Here is a 22,625-nt window from a genome sequence, read left to right as displayed (position 1 = left end):
TTCCACCTAAAAATTTTCAAAAACAGCTATGCCACTTGATTCAAACACATAGCCTATCAGCTGGAACAACAGAAATGCTATCCACTCATCCAATGATGAAGCATCTAGACATATACACATCTATACATACATCAACCCTATCTAATATCTAATTAAATAACTTACATTACTTATTAATGTAATTTGATTTATTTTGATTTGATTAATGTGATATAATTTGATTAATGTGATTTGATTTGATACTTATTAGGTTTTATAAACAAAATTCAGTGTCTGTTTGTTTTTCCGCTATGCCATCTAGGCCAAATTTTACATGAACATCATGTTTGACCAGGAAAAGACTGGAGGCAAGGTCTGGTCCAAGAATTCTGACCTTTTTCTTAGATTACTAACCCTTCATGTTATGCAGTTTTTGGCTTTCACACAAGAAGTACTGCATATACTACCATTAAATTTTCTGTGATGCAATATTTTACTGAAGTCCACTGCTTATGTTTGAATCCAAAGTTTGAACCTTGGATTAGTTTATCACCCTCCTTTCCTTCCTGGTTTTATGCAGTTTTTAGCTTATATCTCAAGAACAGTCAGTCCCTCATTGTTACTACCAAATCTTGCAATATTTGACCATAGACTACATTTGAATCCAAAATTTTAATTGTGCAAGGACAGCTGTTCCCTTTTATATAATTTTTGGCTTATAATCATGAGAACTGTTCAACATGCCACTACCAAAATTTTCAGACTTCGCTTCACTTTCAGAAAAACTGCAGTCTCTGGACCTAAAATTTTGACTTCCCTAAATAGTTTACCTAATAGCTCCTCTGATTTATGTGGTTTTCTATCCCAAGTAGTATAGGTATATGGGTTTTTCCTTCTTTTTTTTGTTAATTTTTCAATCAATAAAAGATTAAAAAACATTGTTTATGGCCCCTTTTGTTGTTTTCAAAGTATTGTTTAAAAAAAAACTTAACGTATTTTGTATAATTTAAAAATTCATGCTGATGTGAATTGCAGCAGCAAACTTTTTAAAAAATGTTTATATAAGATATCTGGAATTCGAAAAAAAGTAAATGAGAAAAAGAATTCTTCAAGAGCTGTCAAAACTTGAAAACTGATTTCTTAAAAAATCTATATCAATCATGATAATCCACCTAATGATAAATGCTTAACTATTTAAAAATCATTAAGAGTGGCTATATGACAAGTGAGATAAGACATATGCTGAACAGCATGTGAAAATCACACTGAACCTGTTTGCTCCCAAATTAAAAAGAAAGAAAAAAAATTATACACCAAACTGTTATTCACAATATTTGTTACTGGTGTAGCTTTATTTTTATCAGTAAATATTTACATTTAAAATATTAGCATTCTTATACAGAATTATGGGTATTAGTTTGTTGATAAAATATAAGAGACAACTGGATGAATTTCTATGTTACATTTTTTTTAAAATTCAAGATTTTGCGTATGCTATATAACATTGTTATTTTACACTTTTTCCTATAGTCCCACATACCTTCTTTACAGGAATTTTATAAAAGAAGAATAAGGCATGCTACACAATTGTTCATTTAATGAATAGATGAAAGTGTAAAAGCCCATAACACATTTATGCATTGTAACTAACTCAAAAAATATTTTCTTTAATATGGATAATGGTGTTATATTAGACAAGTGTGTAGAAAATGCATAACAACTCATGCAACAATGCATAACTCATTAATTAACCTCAATGTTTTGTGATTGCTGATGTTCAGAACTGATTGATTAGTGATATAAACAATGTTTATATCACATGAACACTGCTCAAAGAATACAATTTGATCCTGGGGAAATTTTCCATTGACATCCTGAGTGTTAATGCTTTAAGTTAACTAAATGCAACATGTAACTATATAACAATCAATTTATAACTTGTTTCTGTTTAAAAAAAAATAGTGAAGTAATTATGATAGTCGTTATTCTATTGTAAATCAATTAATGAATTCGGCATCAGCCCTTGCCTTTCAAGTGATGAAGATTAGCAACCAAATGAAGATGAAGATGGTGTTTCTTTGGTTTCAAATAAAAATTAAACAGAACTACTAGAACTGGAGTACAGACAAAATGAAAGGGGGATAAGTGGATATGTGGATAAGAAAAAGAAAAAAAAAAGAAACACAGAAGAAAGAAACATAAATAGTGATAGCATCAAGGAAACAACTGAAATTAAGAAGAGAAAGAAATTAAAAGTATTTCCTGAGCATGATAAAATTTCCAAGAAGAGAGTGAGAGATGAAAGCAAATAGAAAAAATCAAAGCAGCAATAGTCTGGAGCCTGAGGTGAAAGTTACTTACTTTACAAGAAAGTTGTAATGCCAGCTAAACTGCTGTTAGTGGTAACCTTTGTGGTGAGAAACATAGATTGAAATGACCTAGCAAAACACTAATTATTGGAGTTCTATTAATTAAGTTTAGATGCAAAAAATGCACTTTTAAGAGCATTATATTTCCCAGTGACACAGGAGAATTACAATACTAAATACATGGAAATGCTAAAAAGGACAAAATGTATTATTATTATTACTGCACCCTCCATGGAGTCAGCAGACTCATGAGAGGTTCATAATGTATTTATGAAATACAAAATGTACTTGTATAAGTAAACAATCACACGATAAGAAAAATAGTTGTTTGCAAAACAGCATTTTGCATGTTGTATCAGACTGGAAGAAGTAAATGTTAGATGCCATTCAAAACAAACTTAAAACTGTGACAGTACAGCCCCCAGTTTACATATGCAAAAATGACATATATGGCAACAGACTATGTAAGTTAAATGAACAAGTAGACAAGCTATGATTGTGAACATAAAAAATGAAGAAAAGTGAGCTGACATTTTCTTTGTGAAAAAAGCATCATTATTAACATCTGACCTCTATGGAGTCAAAGACTTATCATGGGAGGTACCCACAGAAAGCTCATCCAACCATGCCTTAAACTAATTCAATGTATCTACATTCACAACACAGGCAATGCATTCCACTCACCAATCACTCTCCATGTAAAAGAACCCTCTCCTCTACTCACACCCTCCTTATGCAGTTTCCAGGAATGGCGTCTTGTTCAATCCCCCATATTCTATGAAAAATCTCTTCCATATCAACCTGATAACAACCCCTGACTAGCTTATGTCTCAATCATATCCACCCCCCTCCTCCTGTTCACAAGGTTTTGCAATTTACATTCTCTCAGTCATCTGTCTTCGTACTCCATATTCCAAAGACCACTGACCACCTTTGTAAATCTTTGGACCCTTTCTAACATACCATATCACCATGAAAACCTGGTGACCAAATCTTTGCACAAATGATCCATATGAGCCTGATCAAGGCCATAACAAATGTTTGACTCTGCATTGCTCTCCCCAATTTTGAATCATCTGCAAACAGTTGCATATCACCAATTAAACCCATCCCAATACAAATTGAACAACAGTGGTCCCAAAACTGACCCTCATACACAAATCATACATGCAAATATTTTCAACAAATTCAATTTATCATTTAATCAATCCAAAAGTAATACATATAGCATTTGCAACCAAAGTACAGGTATAAAAAAAATCAGTAGCATAAAGAAAATGCCTACAGGCTGCTCATGTTTTGCAATGCACTGGCTGATGCAAATGATGCAATAATCTGCTACATAGCTACTGACTTGCAGCAGACCATGATACTGCCAAAGCTTACAATAACAAAAGCTTTTAATTTGAGACAGCTCAGGTTTTACAATTTTCGCATATACCTCTGGTGAGAATAGATGAAAACAAATCATTATGCAAATATGAACTGAAGATGTTTCCAGAAGAGGTAGTTCTGAAATTGCCAGCTGTTTATGGAATTTTGTACAAACATTCAATGAAATTAAAATTAAATACCATTTAATTGTTTGGTTAGATTCTTGTGCAGGATAAAATAAGAAATTTAACATTATTGCTCTGTGTCAGTTAACAGTGTTGAAAACCACAGTAGTTTACAGAAAATCACTTGTAAGTTTCTGAAGTTAGGCATAGCTATTTAGACTCTGATAGAAACCTTTGGAGAATCGAAAAGGTATTGAGGAAGCATGAATGAATATACATACCTCAGCAAAATTGAGATTTAAAAAAAGTGCGTTCACTTGTGCATTTTTTGTGCAAACACTTTATCTGTTCTCAAGTATCTCAATGCTGAGAAAGTACTTCTCCATAGCATTCACTTGTGCATTTTTTTGTGCATGATATAGAGAACTACTTTCTCAACATTGAGACACTTGAGAACAGATTATGACTTATTTACAGAAAGAAAAATGTGCAGATTAATTATTATTATTATTATTAATACTACGGGCTACTCCAGGAGTCCTTAGACTCATCGAGGGAGGCCCTAAACATCATGTTCACACAACTGTTCAACATTCTCACAGTATCTATCATACCTTGCCTTGAACTCGCTCACTGTCATAGCACCCACAACAGACTGGCAGCTTATTCCACTCATTTACCACTCTAAAAGTAAAGAACCCAGCTCTAACACCCCTGCTAACCACGCTCTTGCCCAGCTTCCATGGGTGTCCCCTAGTTCTCCCACCACCAGTCCTGATCTCAAAAATATCATCTGAATTAATCCTATAGAATCCTTTTAGCAATTTGAATGTCTCAATCATATCTCCCCTTTTCCGCCTATCAACTAGTTTCTGCAACCCACAAATCTTCAACCTGTTCTCATATGGTTCATTCCATAGACCTGCTATCATCTTAGTCACTCGCCTCTGGATCCTCTCCACCTCCTCCCCATCAAGAAGGAACCGAGGTGACCAAATCTGGGCACAGTAGTCGAGATGAGGTCTTATCAGGGCTCGGTACAGAGGTACAATAACTTGCTTGTCTCTGCTCGTTAAGGTATTTTTCAACAACCAAGTGAGATGATGAGCTGATTTAGCTACTTTCGCATTGTGCCCCCTAAACTTCATCTCCCTATCCACCAACACTCCCAAGTCCCTGGCCTCATAAATCTCTTGGAGTACAGTTCCACCAATGTGGTATACTGCTGCTAATCTTTTCACTCCGAAATGCATAACCTTACATTTTGTCACATTAAATTGACATCCATTCTCCTTAGTCCAGAACTCCAATCTATCTAAGTCATCTTGCAAGACTTTGACATCTTCTGCGTTCACTATGGCCCTACCCAACTTTGCATCATCAGCGAACAAATGAACTGTCCCACTTAGACCCTTCCCTATATCGTTAATGAACAGATTAAACAGCAGTGCTCCAAGAACAGAACCATGTGGCACACCACTAGTCACAGGCCGTCTTTTGGACTCTACTCCTGAATAAACTACTCTTTGATATCTCTCCATCAACCACCCAGCTATCCATCTTACCAACCCTATATCCATTCCCATATGTTGTAGTTTACGGATTAGAATTCCATGTGGTATCCTGTCAAATGCCTTTGCCAGGTCCAGCAGTGTCACTGTAAACCCATTTCCCTTATCCAGTTCAGCCGTCACCTTGTTATAAAACTTGAGCAAGTTACTGAGGCATGATCTACCCTTCGCAAAGGCATGCTGTCCTCTGTACAGTATCTCATTTTCATCAATCCATTCCTGTATTTTTCCCTTGACTACTTTCTCCCAGACCTTGACAACGACTCCTGATATGCTGATCGGTCGGTAATTTGCAACCATAGTCTTGGATCCTCCTTTATGCAGTGAAACTATTTTCCCCTCTTTCCACGCCTTCGGGACTAAGCCAGACCCGAGACTCAGATTAAACAACATGGTCAAGGGCACTGATAATTCATTAGCCGCTTCATGCAAGACCCGTGCCGGTATACCATCCAATCCCACAGATGTATTCACATTAATGTTCTGTAATAGACTATTCACCTCCACTTCATTCATCACAATTCCCGTATAAACTAATGGTTCCTTCATTTTTTCAATGTCACCACCTGGATGATATACTTTTGCAAAGTGCGCGCTCAGTAACTCCACTATATCGACTGGTTCAGTGAACTCTTTACCATCGTCATTCCTTAAAATCATTTTGCCATGTACAGTTTTTTTCTTGCTTGCAGCATATTGAAAGAACTGTTTGGGATTCTCTTTTGCTTGCATAGCTAGTTTCCTTTCATAATCGGCTTTTGCTGTTTTTACCACACTCGTTACCCTTCTGGCCTGTACTTTATACCGTTCGTGTGCCTGCAGGTCACCCCTTTCTTTAAATTCCCTCCATAGTTGTTTCTTTTTTTGCAGCTCAAGCTTAATGGTGTTATTCATCCATTTAATCCCTCCTTGTTTCACTATTCGGACCTTAGGTATACAATCAGCCATAACCTCCTGTAAATGCTCTTTGACCACTTCCCATGCTCTATCGACATCCAGCCCTTGCAGTTGTACATGCCATGGCACTGATCCAAGCAATCTCCTAAGCTTGTCATACTTGCCAGCACGGTAATTCCACATATACCCTGTCTTAATCACAAATTGCACACCTTTAGCCACCTCCCAGGTCAAGAACTTATGATCACTCTCACTAATAGGTGGCAACATGGTCATATTCATTACAGTCAAATTCTCAGATACTATTACCAGGTCAAGCACTCTCACACCCCTAGTATTTTCAATTACGTGCTGTTTCAGATAGTTATCCCTTAATAATTGAATAAAATACATTTCCTTCCTCACATGTGTCCTCTCCTCCTTCCAATCAATGTTACCATAGTTGAAATCCCCCCATAATAATTACCCTCCTTCCACTCATGTCATCAATTTGTTTATGCATACCATCTCCACCATCTATTCCATCACCTGGTCTATAGCAGCACCTAACTGTATATTTTATTCTGCCAGTGTCAATCTCACACCAAATAGCCTCAAATGAGCTCCTTTCACTATCCTGCAATACTTCAATTCTCCTTGGCTGCAGTTCATCAGCTATCATCAATAACACCCCTCCCCCAATTTTATTCTCTCTGTCCCTCCCAAACATACTATAACCTACACATTCTATCCCACTAACTATATCATCTTCCGTCAGCCATGTTTCACTAATGCCAATAACCTGTGGCCAGGAAGAGCCAATCAAGGCCAAAAATTCTTCCTTCTTGTTCCTAATACTCCTGGCATTAGTATACATGAATTGCAGTGATCCCTTTGTCCCACCCCTATCTTGATGCGTTATTCTAAATATCCCATTCCCATTTTTTGTCCTTATTGCTGGCTCAGGTACATTATATACATTTTTACACTCAACTGTCTCATTGATGTCTGGATATCCACTTCACCCCCTCCTTGGTAGTTCTAGTTTCCCTGGTTCTGCACATCCATTTTCACTTCATTCAGCAACACTTTTTCCAGTCTTCGCACACCAAGTCCATTCAAATGCAGGCTATCCATCTTGTATAAGTCCTTTCGCCCATCAAACTCATTCCACACGTCCACGAATTCCACACACCGTCCGCATAACCTGCGCATAATGTCATTTGCGATTATGGCCCTCCTTCTAAACTCCTCTCTGTCATACCGTGGTAACAGACTCACCATTCTAACTCTGTCACTCTTTTCTTTCGCTACCTTTAACAATACTTTCAAGTCCTCTCTCATAAAAAATTTATCACCTTTCAATTCATTCGTACCCGCCACAATTGTTAATTCTTTCACCCTCTGTTTTTGCACTCTAATACTCTCACTTACATCCTTAAATTTCGCACCCAGTAAGTACGATTTAGTTACACTCCCATCTATTACTCCTCTTAATAACGAGTCACCATACAACACTCTTTCCTTCATTACGGAAACTCTCCCACGCTGTTTATGGTTCTGTTTTATAATATTAAGTGGATCAGTGTTGAAGAATTTGGTTCTTACCTATATATATAAAAAAACATATAACAAGTGCATACCTTTTAAAGAAAAAAGTCGTATGTGTAAAAAAAAAAAAAGTGGGTACTGCTCCAAAACATCAAACAAAACAAAAAAAATCCTAAGACAATATAATCTGTGCTTTTGCCTGTACCATTTTATGTATAACCATTTTTCAGTTAATATTAAATAAAACTTTTTAATTTTGCTTTTTCATGACTTTTCTATTTTATTCAGCATTAAGTAGATAGTGAGTAAAGGTATTATGCACATCTTTTTTTTTTTTAAATGAAATATATGAAAAAATGTGTCAGTGGCTTTACATTTGCTAAAAAAAAAAAATGGGATAAAAGAAGTTGGTGATAGCAAAAAATGTACACTAACTGCACCCCCTAGAGAAAGAACAAATAATTATAGCTTCCACAACTAAACAAATTCTCATTATACAGAATTTCATGAAAAATTTAAATTTGATTTATTAAATTTCTTCATATTCTGCATTATATCAAAAGCTGGGCACTAAAGTCAAATTATTTAATATATAACCATTAAATAATTTGACATGAACTATAAAAATAATTGAGATGCTTCGTGTGAATGACTAGAATGTCTATTTAACATGTCATTTTGCCTCACAACCTTTGCTAATATTCAGCATATCATCACTTTAGAAACAGATATTCAGGAATCACTTTTAAACACTGGATATAGCTAAATACATAAAGACATTTTCTAATACAAATTGAGCATATTTTTAAAAAAAAGTTTAAACTAGAAATGGAATAGTTTTCAAAATGGATATAACAATTATGTAATTATACAAACTTATGTTCAAAATAAGAAGAATTAAATAACAATAATTATAAAATTGACTTAACAGACATATCTGTAACAATCAGCTACTGTACGATAAATAAAAATAAACAAACAAACACTCAAAGTAATTAAAACCAAATTTTAGAAACTTTGAAATATTAATTTTAGAATTTGAATTTAACCAATCTTGAGTTGTGAAGAATGGTTTATTTGAGATTCTTTGCAATTGCAAAGCTAGCTGTCCTACTTAGAACATCACCTCAAGGATGCCTTTTATTTATCTTAGTGTTTATTATATAATTACAGACCATCTCCCCCCCCCCCACCCACACACACAAAATTAAAAAAATGCAACCGTTCAACTAAGATAGTTCCATTCTCTAATTTTTTTATGGATCTGCATTTAAGATAGCAATTTTAATTTACATGATTATTAAGACATTCTGCTGTATATCTCCCACATCATGCACCAGGAAAGAGCTTGCTTGACTGCATATCTCATCCTTTCAGCATCATGCAAGCTCATTTTTACAAATCAGTCAATATTTATGGAATGCCAATTTCAATTTTTTTTGGAAGAATTTTCATATACTGTATAAGCAAGTGTTTAGCAACAAATGCACACACAAACTACAAGTTAAAATTACATATATTTAGCAACTTCCATTTAACTCCAACATGGTTTATATTTCTGATTTCTGATCCTGGGAATGCACTGCAAGTTACATATGCCATGGCACTGCCCCAAGCTGTTTAAGTTTGTCTCTCTCTCTCCCTCCCTCTCTCTGTCTCTCTCACACACACACACACACACACAAACACACATATACGCACAACCTATTTATAACTGGTTCCTTTTTTTGTGTGCAAAACTCTTTCTCCCTATAATGTTTCTTTTCTAACATAAGCTCAACATAAGTGTGCATGTGATTCATGAATATAGATTACAGACTACCAAGCAGAATTCATTCCTTCCCAGAGTAAGTAAATTCACTCCATCCTTTAATTTAACATCAGCCAAATATAGAAATTCTGTTAATAGTTATGTATTCTGAACATGATAGATTCTTTCCCCTTTGGTTTCAATGGAAAATATATATGTCCAGTCAGCACCTGATATGCAAACAGAAAGTACAAGATAACAGATAACTTCTTGTATCTCATCTATCAGTAAATACAACATGAGATGATTTGATCCTGCCCAGCAATGTATAAAAGGAATAATTGCATTAAACAAAATTCATACAAGTCAATGCTTATCTTATTATAGAATATCACATGCACTTTATATTAAATTATATCTGTTTTTAGCTGTCTTATGTTAATTCCCAGAAGAATCAGTACTATTGCAAAATGTGTAGATATGCAAATCAGCAGTTATTACAGATCTTCAATTACAGATCTTGACTTCTTTTCAGTTTCAGTCAGAGACTAATCTGCTCAATTTTTCTTTGAACCACGGTGTTACAATTTCCATGCTACTTCATGCATAAACTAATCTACAGACAGAATGAATATGCATTCCTTTCATATGTACAATAATATAATATATATAATACAATATTTTACACAGAACAGTACATTTTACACAGAATATGAATACATTTTATGTGTGTATAAGAAAAATAAAAAAACATGAGAAATGAATTTTTGCATAATACATTTTAAAAAATTCTATACAATATACCATACAATATGTTTTACAAAAAATCATTTTTTGTATTTTTTGTTTGATATGTTTTTCTCTGACTTTATGATTCCAGTGGTATTCTGCAATTGCATAAAATACTATATAAAGAGTGTCAGAAATTATAGATAACATACAAAAATCAAAGAAAGAATAGAAAGAAATGATAAACTCCCTTGTGTGACAATGATGAAATTGTATGCAACAAGAATTTCAAAATAATACAGCATAAGAGAGCAGCTGTAGTTTTTTTTATCAATGCACAATTAATCTATAGAACCCGAAATTAGTTATTTCACCTATAGATAGGCAAAGTGTGTGTGTGTGTGTGTGTGTGTGTGTGTGTGTGTGTGTGTGTGTGTGTGTGTGTGTGTGTGTGTGTGTGTGTGTGTGTGTGTGTGTGTGTGTGTGTGTGTTTGTAAGATGGCACAAAATAGTTTATCAAAGCATCTTAAAATTAATATCCATATGTGAAGTTTGAGTCATGATTGAAATTTCTAAATCCTTCACCTATAAAATATATTTTCTATATTTTCATCAAATATTTTGTAACAAAATAGATAATTTTAAATATAATTTGATTATAATATATATGATTTGGTATTTAAAAAACTACTAGGATATATAAAATCTGTCTTGTCAAAGTTAAACATTTTATAAATTATACTTCTGAAAAATTATAACGATTTAGATTTTTTCTTGTACTGCAGTAGAAGAATCTCTGCTGTCTCCAGAATTTTCTGAGGTTTCACTTTCTACAATATAAAAAACTCACATTAGCAACTTTTATATCTAATATTTCTTGTTTGTATGAAATATAAGGGGGGGGGGGTTCTGATAAACACCTAGAACAAAAATGGCATTAAAGCAACAGATATAACCACAAGAAAGAAAGAACATATAAATTATGTTCTTATATAAGAATATAAGAACATAATTTACCCTCATAACTCTGCTATCAGTATGTTATTTCTTTTTATTGGTTATATCAGTTGTTATTTTGTTCTAGGTGTTTATCAGAACATTCCAGACCCTTTCTCATACAGAATCAATTATGCAATAATTTAAAACTGTTTATATGATTATGTGCTAAAAACTATTGAATTATGCAACTCGTGTATGTTCATGACTATTATTATTATTATTATTCAGGCCTCTATGGTCAAAAGACTCATTGTGCAAAAAAAGTACCACACACTCCTGGGTGGACCTGAACCACCAATCTTTTGGTTAACAGCTGATCATGCTAACCAGTTGCCCCCCACAGATCATGAACCAAGGTGAAACAGTAATTTTTTTTATTTAAGGAAGAATAAAATTATCCTAGAATTATCCCTTCTATGAAACTCTACCAGATGTTTTGAAATGTAATTGATAATATTATTATTAAAATTAATTTTAATAATAATTTAATTTAATTATTAAAATTAGATCCCCCTCCATGGAGTCAAAATACTCATGGGAGGTCCTCAGTGTCTTATTCACACTTTTTATTCCACTCACTAGCTACTCTCTCTCTCTCTCTCTCTATGCAGAGAACCTGCTCCTTGTCCCCCTTACACCCTCCTTATCTAGCTTCCAGGTTTGACTTTTATTCTACCCCTACCTCACACAATTCTATGAAATTCTTCCATGTTAATCGGGTAATAACCTCTTACCAATTTGTCTCGGTCTATCTTCCCTACTCCTCTAACACTTTCTTGTCATATGTTGAAAAATGTATGTTTTCTGCATCAATTCTATAAAACACTTTTAGTAACTCATATGTTTCCATCATATCATTTAATCTCCTCTTTTCTGCTTATCAACTAAAATTTGTAACCTACAAATATCCAATCAATCTTCATAGAAAGCAACCTGTAGACCTGTCATCATTCTGCTTATTCACCTCTGGATTCTCTGTACTTTCTCATCATCAGATATTTTCAATCTGATCCACACACAAAAGGCTACAAGACCTATAGCTCATTAGTGCCATGGGTCAAGAGTAATAGAAAAAAGAAGGAATCTGTTCACATTTTGCTTAAACAGTTTAGGGTTGTAATCTTTGGGGAAGGCAGAGTGGCAGAGACTGTTCCAAAAGACAGAAGTAGATGGAATGAAAGAGGAAGCAGTGAATTTGGTTCAGCAAGTTTCAAGATGGACTGTAAAAGGTTGTTGGTTAGCAGTAGCTCTTGTTTTAGTGATTTCAGAGGAAAGTGGAGGAAGATAGAGCCTTTGTAGCTCAGTCGTTATATATCGTCCCTCAGAACAGGCGAACTGGCCCCATGAACACGCACTGTGATAGTCAAAAAATACACCCCCCCCCACCCCAGTGGCAGGCCCGGCAACAAGCTGGTTGGGGTTGTACTAACAGAAAAAAGTCATATCAATTGTAACATGCAGACCCTGCATTAGAAACAGGATAAATGTGCACAGAAAAAAGGAAGAGAGTGGAGGAATAAAGGAATAATAGTGGCCAATTCAGCAGAGCACTATCCATGAAAATATCTGTAGAAGAGGCAAGGCAAAAATTGATCAGCCAGATCACAAGAGGGATTGAAGCGGGCATGTGAGAGAGAGGGATCATTAATTAGTTGGACTGCCCTCTTCTGGACAGAATCGAGCAATCCTAGAGAGGATTCTGGTGAACAACTCCTCCAAATATGGGAGCAATATTCCATGACTTGGCAGATTTGGGCTTTGTATAGAGTTAGCAGCTGTGAAGGCATGAAGTAGTATCTAGTGCGAAAAAGTACACCAAGTTTTTTGGTGGCTGCAGAAGCTATAGTTGAAATATGGTTGTGCCAGGAAGGATCAGAGGCAGATCAGTCCAAGAAGAGAAATCTGATTGTGTTTGAATATCTCAGTATTATTAAAGGTAAGGGAAGGGATGCAGAACTGAACTGAGTTTTGTTGGCATCAAAGTTTACAAAGTTGTCCTTGACCCCCACCCCCCACCCCTCTGAATATAGCTAGGAGATCTGAGTTCAGGTCCCTGGTTGTGGTTGATCTTAAGAATTCTAATACTTGAGTGCCACAAGGTTTGTTGAATGAAAAAAAGGAATGGAGTGTACTGTCATCGGCAAAGCTATGGATAGGATTGGAAATCTTGCGAGTCATTTATATACAAGAAGAAGAGAGTGGGTGAAAGAACAAAACCCTGTTAGAGTACTCCTGCATTGGTGAGGAATCTGAGAAGAGTAAACCATCCACCATGACATGCAATTACTGACCAGTGAGAAAGTTGGTGATTCCCTGTGCTAAACCTGATCAAATGCCTTTGAAATGTCAAGGGAAACCATGCGAGTTTCTCCAAATTTCTCCATGGCCTGAGTCTAGAGGTGGGTGGTGCAAGGAAGATCAGTTGTAGATGGCAAGTGGCAGAATTCATACTGCTGGTCAATGATTAGTTGATGTGTCTCTAGGTGGTTCAAAAGTTGGTTGTCGATGACCTCCATAATTTTAGAGAGAACAGAAATGAAAGCAGTTGGATGGTAGTTCATTTGGTTGAATTTTATTACTTTTCTTTGGCATGAGCTGGATGTGCACCTGTTTCCATGTTGTAGGGCTGCTAGTTGCATAGGATAGATTGAAGAGGCAATACAGGAGAGGTCTTAGTTCTGGAGCACAATTTTTTTAACACGATAGATAGGGTACCATCAAGACCAGATAACTTGTTTGTGTTCAGGTTATTGAGGATTCTTCAAATTTCTTTTTGTCGGGAGACTATGGGAGATGTGAAGGGAGTCATTCTTGGTGGGATGGAGGGAATTTTGTCCAGGTCATCAATGCAAGAATTTAAAGAGAAGAAATGATGCCAATAAGTTAGCCTACTTCAGTACCATCTAGATGTGAGAGTGATGGAATCCTTGGTGGGCAAAAGTTGCTTCCTATGGCCTTGGAAAAGGACCAGAAGGAGCAACTGCCATTTGGGCAGGAAGCAAGTTTGCAGCATTTGGCCCTTTCAAAGTCTGACTTGGACTTGGTGATGATCCTTTTACAACAGTTGTGAGCTGCAGTACAAGCAGAGTGGACAGCTGGAGTTTTGGTCTTGAACCATTCATGGTAAGGAGAGGTTTTTTCTCTAACAGTGTTGGCACACTTTTTTTGAAGAACCAAGGCTTCAATGGTGGTTGAGAATTTGGAGTGGAATAAGGGATGAAAGCATTCCTGTGAGGATGATTTCTGTTATTCAGTCTGAGCAGCTGTTTGGATCACAAGAACTGAAGCAAAAGTCAGACCACTTACTCCTGCAGTTTCTATGATATTTGAATTTTCATGTCTTTTGTCATTATAAACATCTGCCACACCACTAGATTTCTCACCTACAAATCTGTCACTTTCAGCAGAAAATACATCACAAAAACACATTGCATTGCACAAGTCTCTCACATTAAATTCCTCAAAAAAAGTAATCTTTGCTGGCATTACCACACTATAATAATAAATAACTAAAATTGAAATAACATATATATATATCATCTGTGAAGTTGACAAATGATAACTGACACTGAGTTTAATAAGTCATGATAATACAGATATTTAAAACCGGCTATTTTCGCCACATATGCTAGTGGCTTTTTCTGGGTTAGGAAGAACAAAAAAATATAATAAATGGTTTTTTGTTTGAAAAATCTACATAATCATCAGTTTGTGAAGTTATTATTTATTCTATATATTTATATTTTTAATATCGCTGGCCATAAGTTTATTCTCTTAACCTTGCTGTCTAAAGGCCATTTTGTCATGTCTCTCCTTTCACAATAAATTCATACTGAAGAGCTAGGAGATACCTTAGCAAAAACTCAGTTAACTTATTTTCATTTTTTAATCACTAATTGTGTTCGGTGTTATTATTATTATGATCATAAGAGACTTCCAAGGAGTTCAAGGACTCATTGAGGAAGGCCATACATCACCCACAACAGCTGTCATATCTTAAACTCATTCACACCAGATGCATTCACTTCAACAGGCAAAATATAATGGAACTAGCATTTTTGTAATGAAATTCACATAATTGTGAATTTCACAAAGTTGATTTATTCAACGAAACTAGTAGTATCTTAACATTAAACTTTATTCTTTTTCATTCTCGGTATATAGTCATTCAAATTAATTTTTTATATCATTATCTACCGAGTAAATATGAATGATAATATATATATAGAAGCCACATTATCAAATGCTGAGGGTCTTAATACATTGGGCATAGTGAGTTTCTGTATTGCATTGCATTCTGTTGCAGCAGTTCTTGAAATAAAATTTTGTGGCAATACCATAACAACATTATTATTATTATTATTCAGACCTCCATGGAGTCAAAGGACTCATCATGGGAGGTTCTTTCTAAGAAACACAAGTCTATCAAGACTATTCGAGGGAGGGCCCTCCTAGGAAACGCAGTCTATCATACCACTTCTTAAATGCATTGACCGTTCTCGATCTCACCACTTCATCAGTTCAACCACCCTCCATGCAAAGAAACCACTCCTCACCCTGTTTCTCACGGTTTCCTTTCATAACTTCCAGGGATGGCCCATTATAACATATTGGTTTAAAAAATATATTATTATTTTTTAGCAAAAATTAAAATCCAGCAATGATTAGAGTGTTTTTTCTAATTGAAATACTGTATATACATAAAATCTCCATTTATGATACAAATCACTGGATATGTAGATTTAATGAACAAGGTAGGATGCTTCCTGCAGAGCATGCATTTGAGAACCAATGTTCAAATGGTTCTGAGGTATAATATACATGACATTAAATATTCATTGTGCTTCCATTTAAATTAATCACCATTAGCTTTCATCAATGTTCTTTGCTGCAAATTTCTTTTCTATTTTTCACTTTCTCTACTTGTTTGGTGACGGTCCAATCAATCCAATTGCTCAATAAAAAAAAATGTAATGTCATGTGAAAAGAGTAACAATTACCATAGATGGTGAAGTTTTTCTTTTATGGGGGGGGGGGGGTGGGGGGGGGGGGGGGTGGGGGGGGGGGGGGGTGGGGGGGGGGGGGGGTGGGGGGGGGGGGGGGTGGGGGGGGGGGGGGGTGGGGGGGGGGGGGGGTGGGGGGGGGGGGGGGTGGGGGGGGGGGGGGGTGGGGGGGGGGGGGGGTGGGGGGGGGGGGGGGTGGGGGGGGGGGGGGGTGGGGGGGGGGGGGGGTGGGGGGGGGGGGGGGTGGGGGGGGGGGGGGGTGGGGGGGGGGGGGGGTGGGGGGGGGGGGGGGTGGGGGGGGGGGGGGGTGGGGGGGGGGGGGGGTGGGGGGGGGGGGGGGTGGGGGGGGGGGGGGGTGGGGGGGGGGGGGGGTGGGGGGGGGGGGGGGTGGGGGGGGGGGGGGGTGGGGGGGGGGGGGGGTGGGGGGGGGGGGGGGTGGGGGGGGGGGGGGGTGGGGGGGGGGGGGGGTGGGGGGGGGGGGGGGTGGGGGGGGGGGGGGGTGGGGGGGGGGGGGGGTGGGGGAACCAATTCCCCTAGACCTACCTGGTGTATACCAGGTCCCTTGCAGTTGTAAACTATCGTACTTTGGCCAAACAGGCAGGACAGCGAATATCAGAATTTCTGAACCTGAACACAAGGACTACATCCGGTTTTACAAGTATAGCCATTCTGGTCTTGCAGACCATGCTCTGGATACTCGCCACAGAATACGGTGGAAGAAAGCAACAATAATACACCGGAGCAAATATAAATTCGAAAGATTATTTATGGAATCAGCCTCTGCCATAAGAAACTCTCCAAACCTCAACAAATTTGGTTGTATGCGACTGCCCCAAATTTGTGAGGCATACATCAGCAGACCTTCAGCCCAACGGCCAAGAACGCCTACTTAGCCCGCCAGAGGGCACCATCAGGACTTCTAGGAGAACAATAGCTTCATATCTTCATTCTCAGTTACTGTATTGTTATTGCCTGTGTGCACCTGCCTTTTTGTAAGTTCCTTTAGAAAATGGCAATGTGACATTGCCGAAATATCGGAAATATCTATTAAAGTATAATTTAATTTATATTCGGATCTACGTTGTTTCAATTCCCTAAGTTATTTAAAAAGAGTGAAGGCTTAGTGATTATTATGGGGGATTTTAATTATGGTGATATCAATTGGAAGGAGGAAATATCACGTAGCAAAAAGGAAATGGAGTTCATGCATCTTCTACGAGATAATTACTTGAAACAGCACATAACTGAAGGGACATGTGATGTGAGAGTGTTGGACCTGGTTATTGGTTCAGAGGTTATATGCATAAGTAAGGTGTCCTCGTTACCTCCAATTGGTGAAAGCGATCACGTGGTATTGACTTGGGAGGTTGCAAAATCTGTGGATTTTTCTGTTAAGAAGGTGTATATACAGTACTACAGATTAGGCAATTATAACAAGCTTTGGAGCGAGCTAGCAGCCATCCCATGGCAGAACACATTGCAAGGGAAAGATGTTAGCAGTGCTTGGGTTAAAATCAGCTAGTATCTGAGGAAAGCAATATCAGATTGTGTCCCCATGGTCAGGAGGTCAAACAAGGCAGGCATTAGATGGATGAGCAGTAGTATCAAGCTTGATCTGCAAAAAAAGAAAATGTTATGGAGAATTTACAAGGAGAAAGGCAATCAGGACACCCATGAGCAGTACAAGGCTCAAGCTAGGAAGGTTACCAGCATAGTAAGAAAAGCTAAATCAGATTATGAGAAGACCTTAGCCAAAGAGATCAAGGGTAATCCCAAAAAGTTCTTCCACTATGTGGCAAGTAAGAGGAAGAATGACTTTGGAAGGATAACTTTAGTGGGTGCTGATGGTATTGAGGTGACAAAATCAGATGTAATAGTCAAGTTACTGAGTGATCACTTTTCAAAAGTCTATCACCCAAGTGAGGATATCTCTATACCTGTAGCAATACCTAATGTGAGAATTGAAGCTAAAGAATCAGAGGTATTAAATATATTGCAAAATTTAAATGCAAACACTGCTGTAGGCTTAGATGGAATATCAGCTCGGGTGTTGCGTGAATGTGCAAAGGAATTGTCAACCCCTCTTACTTGGATATTTAATTTAAGTTTGAACTCTGGTATGATCCCTAGGGAGTGGAAGTTAGGCAAAGTGGTTCCTTTGCATAAGGGTGGCTCTAAAACTGCGGTATTTAATTACAGACCAATCACCATCTCAGGAGTAGTGATAAAAGTATTGGAAAAGTTGGTTAAAGACAAAATTCAAGAATGGGTGGATCAGGATATGATACTCTATAGAGGCCAACATGGTTTTGTTAAAGGTAGATCCTGCCTTAGCAATCTATTAACTATTCATAATAGAATAACATCTGAGTTGGACAAAGGAACTGGCTACACAGTGGTACTTCTGGATTTTGCTAAGGCTTTTGACAGGATACCCCAAAGAACACTGTTACGCAAATTGGAGCAGATGGGAATGGATATTAAATCGGTGATATGGATAGGAGAATGGCTCAGGGAGAGATACCATAAGGTGGTATCTCTCGGTTGTATCACTGGTCACCTGCCTCATTTTGGACTCGGAGGAGCTGAGTCCAAAATGAGGCAGGTGACCAGTGGTGTGCCTCAGGGCTCTGTGCTTGGGCCAATGTTGTTTAATTTGTATATAAATGATATAGGAAATGGCTTAAAGGGAGATATTCAGTTGTTTGCTGATGATGCAAAGTTGTGTAGTGCAATAAAAAATCAAGCTGATGTTGAAAGTTTGCAGGAGGATTTAAATAAGCTGGTAAAATGGGCAAAAGATAATGAATGTCAGTTCAACGTGGAAAAGTGTAAAGTCATACATTTTGGGATTAAAAGATTACCAGCTGTCTACTACATTGATGGAAAGGTACTCCAAGAGATTGATGAGGCTAGGGACTTAGGGGTATTGGTAGATAGGGAGATGAAGTTCAGAGGACGCATTGCTAAGGTGTCCAAGATTGCACATAGAATTACTTGGTTGTTGAGGAACACACTGACATCCAGAGATAAAGAGGTTATTATTCCCCTTTATAAAGCATTGATACTTCCACATTTGGATTACTGTGCTCAGGTCTGGTCATCTGGATTCCTTGGAGGTGAGGAGGCTGTGGAGAGGGTTCAGAGAAGAGTGACCAAGTTGGTGAGTGATATAAAAAATGCTCCCTACATTGATAGATTGAGAGCTTGTGGATTGCAGAGATTGGTTGATAGGCGAAGAAGAGGGGATATGATAGAAACATTCAAATTACGAAAGGTTTTTATAGGATTGATGCAGGGGAAATGTGTCAGCTGTGTGATAGTGATGGAAGAACAAGAGGTCATCTCTGGAAATTAAAGAAGAGTGTGGTTAACAAAGGTGTCAGAACAAGGTTTTTTGCCTGGAGGGTGGTGAATGAGTGGAATTCATTGCCTGACTTAGTTGTGAGCTCTTCGTCTGTAAATGAATTCAAGAAGAGATATGACAGATATTATTTTGCTAGTTTGGGTCTCCCGCGATGAGTACTGACTCCATGGAGATACCCATAATAATAATAATAATAATAATAATAATAATAATAATATCAGAGCAATCACTTTACTCCCAACTAAGAAAAATAACACTCAATGTTACTCTGAATGAAATGCAGTTTAGCTTTTTGAATGGTTTTGGTACTAGAGAGGCCCTTTTCTGTGCCCAAATGTTGATACAAAAATGCATAGAAAAGGGTTCGACAAAGTCAGACACACTAACTTAATAGAAGTCCTTCAACAAACAGGGCTAGACAAAAAAGACATAAGACTAATAAGAAATCTGTATTGGAATCAATCAGCTACCATTCAATTAGATAACATTACCACCAGTGATATTAACATTAAAAGAGGAGTGAGAAAAGGATGTGTAATCTCAACCACCCTTGTTCAACATATACTCAGAGGTAATCTTTAAAAAGGTATTGGAAGAATGTCCAGAGGAAATCACAATAAATGGAAAGATTGTTAACAATCTATGATATGCAGATGACACCGTGCTAATTACAGATAACATCACGAATCTCCAAAAACTCATTGACAGAGTATATATAGAAAGCCAAAGAATGGGAGTAAATATAAACCTCAACAAGATGAAATACATTATCATCAGCAAACATCCAACCTCATCAATGAAACTGACACTCAATGGGAAAAATATCGATCAAGTATAAAGGTATAAATATCTTGGTTGCTGGCTTAATGAAAGGTGAGATCCTGAAATAGATATAAAGACAAGGATTGAAGTTGCACGGCAGTCCTTGAAAACAAGAACATTATTCTGCAATAAAGATCTAAACACAGAAGTCAGATGCTAAATGCTGAAATGCTATGTCTTGTCTATTCTGCTCTATGGAGTTGAAACATGGCCATTGAAGGCAACAACCATCAAGAAAATTGAAGCCTTTGAGATGTGACTATATATAAGAATACTAAAGATATCATGGACAGAAAAAATTACCAATGAAGATGTCTTAAAATCCATTGGTAAAGCCAAAGATCTCATATAAACAATCAAGAAACGAAAAACATATCTTGGCTACATCATGAGAAACAGCAAATACCAACTTCTACAAACTAATTTGGTATTAAGAATTGATGGCAAAGGAGCTAGAGGAGGAAAAAGAATATCTTAGTTTGACAATATCAAGATGTGGACAAGAAAGAGCAGTGTACAACTGCTCAGATTAACACAAGAATGCAGTTTGTTCGCCAAAATGGTCGCTGACCTTCAATAGAAGATGGCACCATAAGAAGAAGAATGTTACAACCTCTATATCAAAGCCATCATCATCAGGAATGCATATACATGAACTAAACCACAAGCTACATCACAATACACATAAGCTATTGTGTAATTCATTTGTTAACTGTTTAAACTAGCCTGATCTGTGGTGAGGGAAAGAAAGAGAGCAAAATTTAAAATAAAAACATTTAATTTTTTAAATAAAAATTATAAAACATAAAATAAAAATCATAAAAATTTAAAGTATTTAAAATTTTTAATTATAAAAATATATTATGTCTAAATTCCTACATGGGTTGTAAATGAATACTGACCTCTTGGAATTGCTATTCCATAATTCCTGTTTGGGGTGATGAATAAGCATCTCACACAAGCTTCTCTAAATTTTCTTGCAAGCTAAATTTTGGTGTGTGTAGGGACTTGATGCCTTTCGATTAATTATTTGACACATTTGGAGTATGTAATTGGAAAGGCCTGTTTTACCATAATGAAGGAATTTAATGTGTTGTTTGTTTACTTTTCTTATTGGAATTGTATATCCTGTTTCTCCTGTGCAGGGAAAGATGTAGTTGCTCTGGATTTTGTTAACTCCTGGGTGGGCAAGGTAAAAAAGGAGAATCTTTGGAAGAACTAATAAGTGTGCTTTTTTTAAAAAAAAAATTTTGTGTGGGTTTTGAATGTTTCCTTAATAATGTATTTATGCAGTTTTCTATTTTTTATGATAGATGTACAATACGGCTATAGAATTATACAGTATGGCTATAGAATTGTTATAATCCTTTTTTTTTAATCTTTACTATTGTTGTGAATTATTGTGAACTTTTTTGCTGTTGTAACCATTCTTTATACAGGTTTGGCTTATAATTTCATATAATCATTCTTCAGCACTGGCTCATCAGAGCAAATTGTTAGGACTCTATAGCTGAGGATGCTGATGATCCCTAGTTGTTGTGTTGGATGGTGGACATTATTTTACATACAAAATAACTAGAATGAAGTATGTAAGCAAAGAGAGCTATGATATGAGGTAGAAATTTGTTTTGCAGGAGAATTGTGACATTCGTAACAAGGGCAGTTATGTCAAAACTGTCTAATAAATCTTCGTTGTTAAGTGTAATGTTTTTAACTTTGTTTATGAAGTGTTGTGCATTTTTTATGTAGGCGGAGTAATGACCTACCATCTCCTTGAGTGTAGCCTCTATTCTCTTGGCTAAATGATAATTAGGTCAGTCGATTCCTTCAACTATCAGTTGCACTGGTGAATTCCTTCTATGTATTTTTGACAGACCATAAATTCTGGAAGCATGAGCATAATGTGGTAGCAGATTTTTAATGTTTCTGTTGTCCATGTGGTCACTTAATTAACTTTCATGTAATTGGCCTTTTCACAAATGTCGAAGTCAGTGACACGATTCTTCTCCTACAAAACAAATTTCCGCCCAATATCACAGCCCTCTTTTCCAATGTACTACACTTCAGTTATTTTGTGTGACAAAATAATTTCTACATACAGAAATAATGG

General features: G+C 36.8%; 1 protein-coding gene across 1 annotated transcript in view; it reads right to left on the bottom strand.

The window, feature by feature from the left end:
- Nucleotides 1-14,569: 14,569 nt before the first annotated feature.
- Nucleotides 14,570-22,625, bottom strand: part of LOC150101866 (proton-coupled folate transporter-like) — an 85,285-nt gene continuing 77,229 nt past the window's right edge. The window contains exon 6 of the mRNA XM_090399917.1: nt 14,570-14,816. Within this exon, the coding sequence (XP_090256043.1) occupies nt 14,570-14,816 (247 nt within the window). The remainder of the gene's footprint in view (nt 14,817-22,625) is intronic.

The sequence above is a fragment of the Typopeltis vanoorti genome, chromosome 11 (assembly GCF_054136105.1).
Source record: "Typopeltis vanoorti isolate ZY-2024b chromosome 11, IOZ_Tvanoo_1.0, whole genome shotgun sequence".
NCBI lineage: Eukaryota > Metazoa > Arthropoda > Arachnida > Uropygi > Thelyphonidae > Typopeltis > Typopeltis vanoorti.
This window is presented reverse-complemented; position numbering and strand designations above follow the sequence as displayed.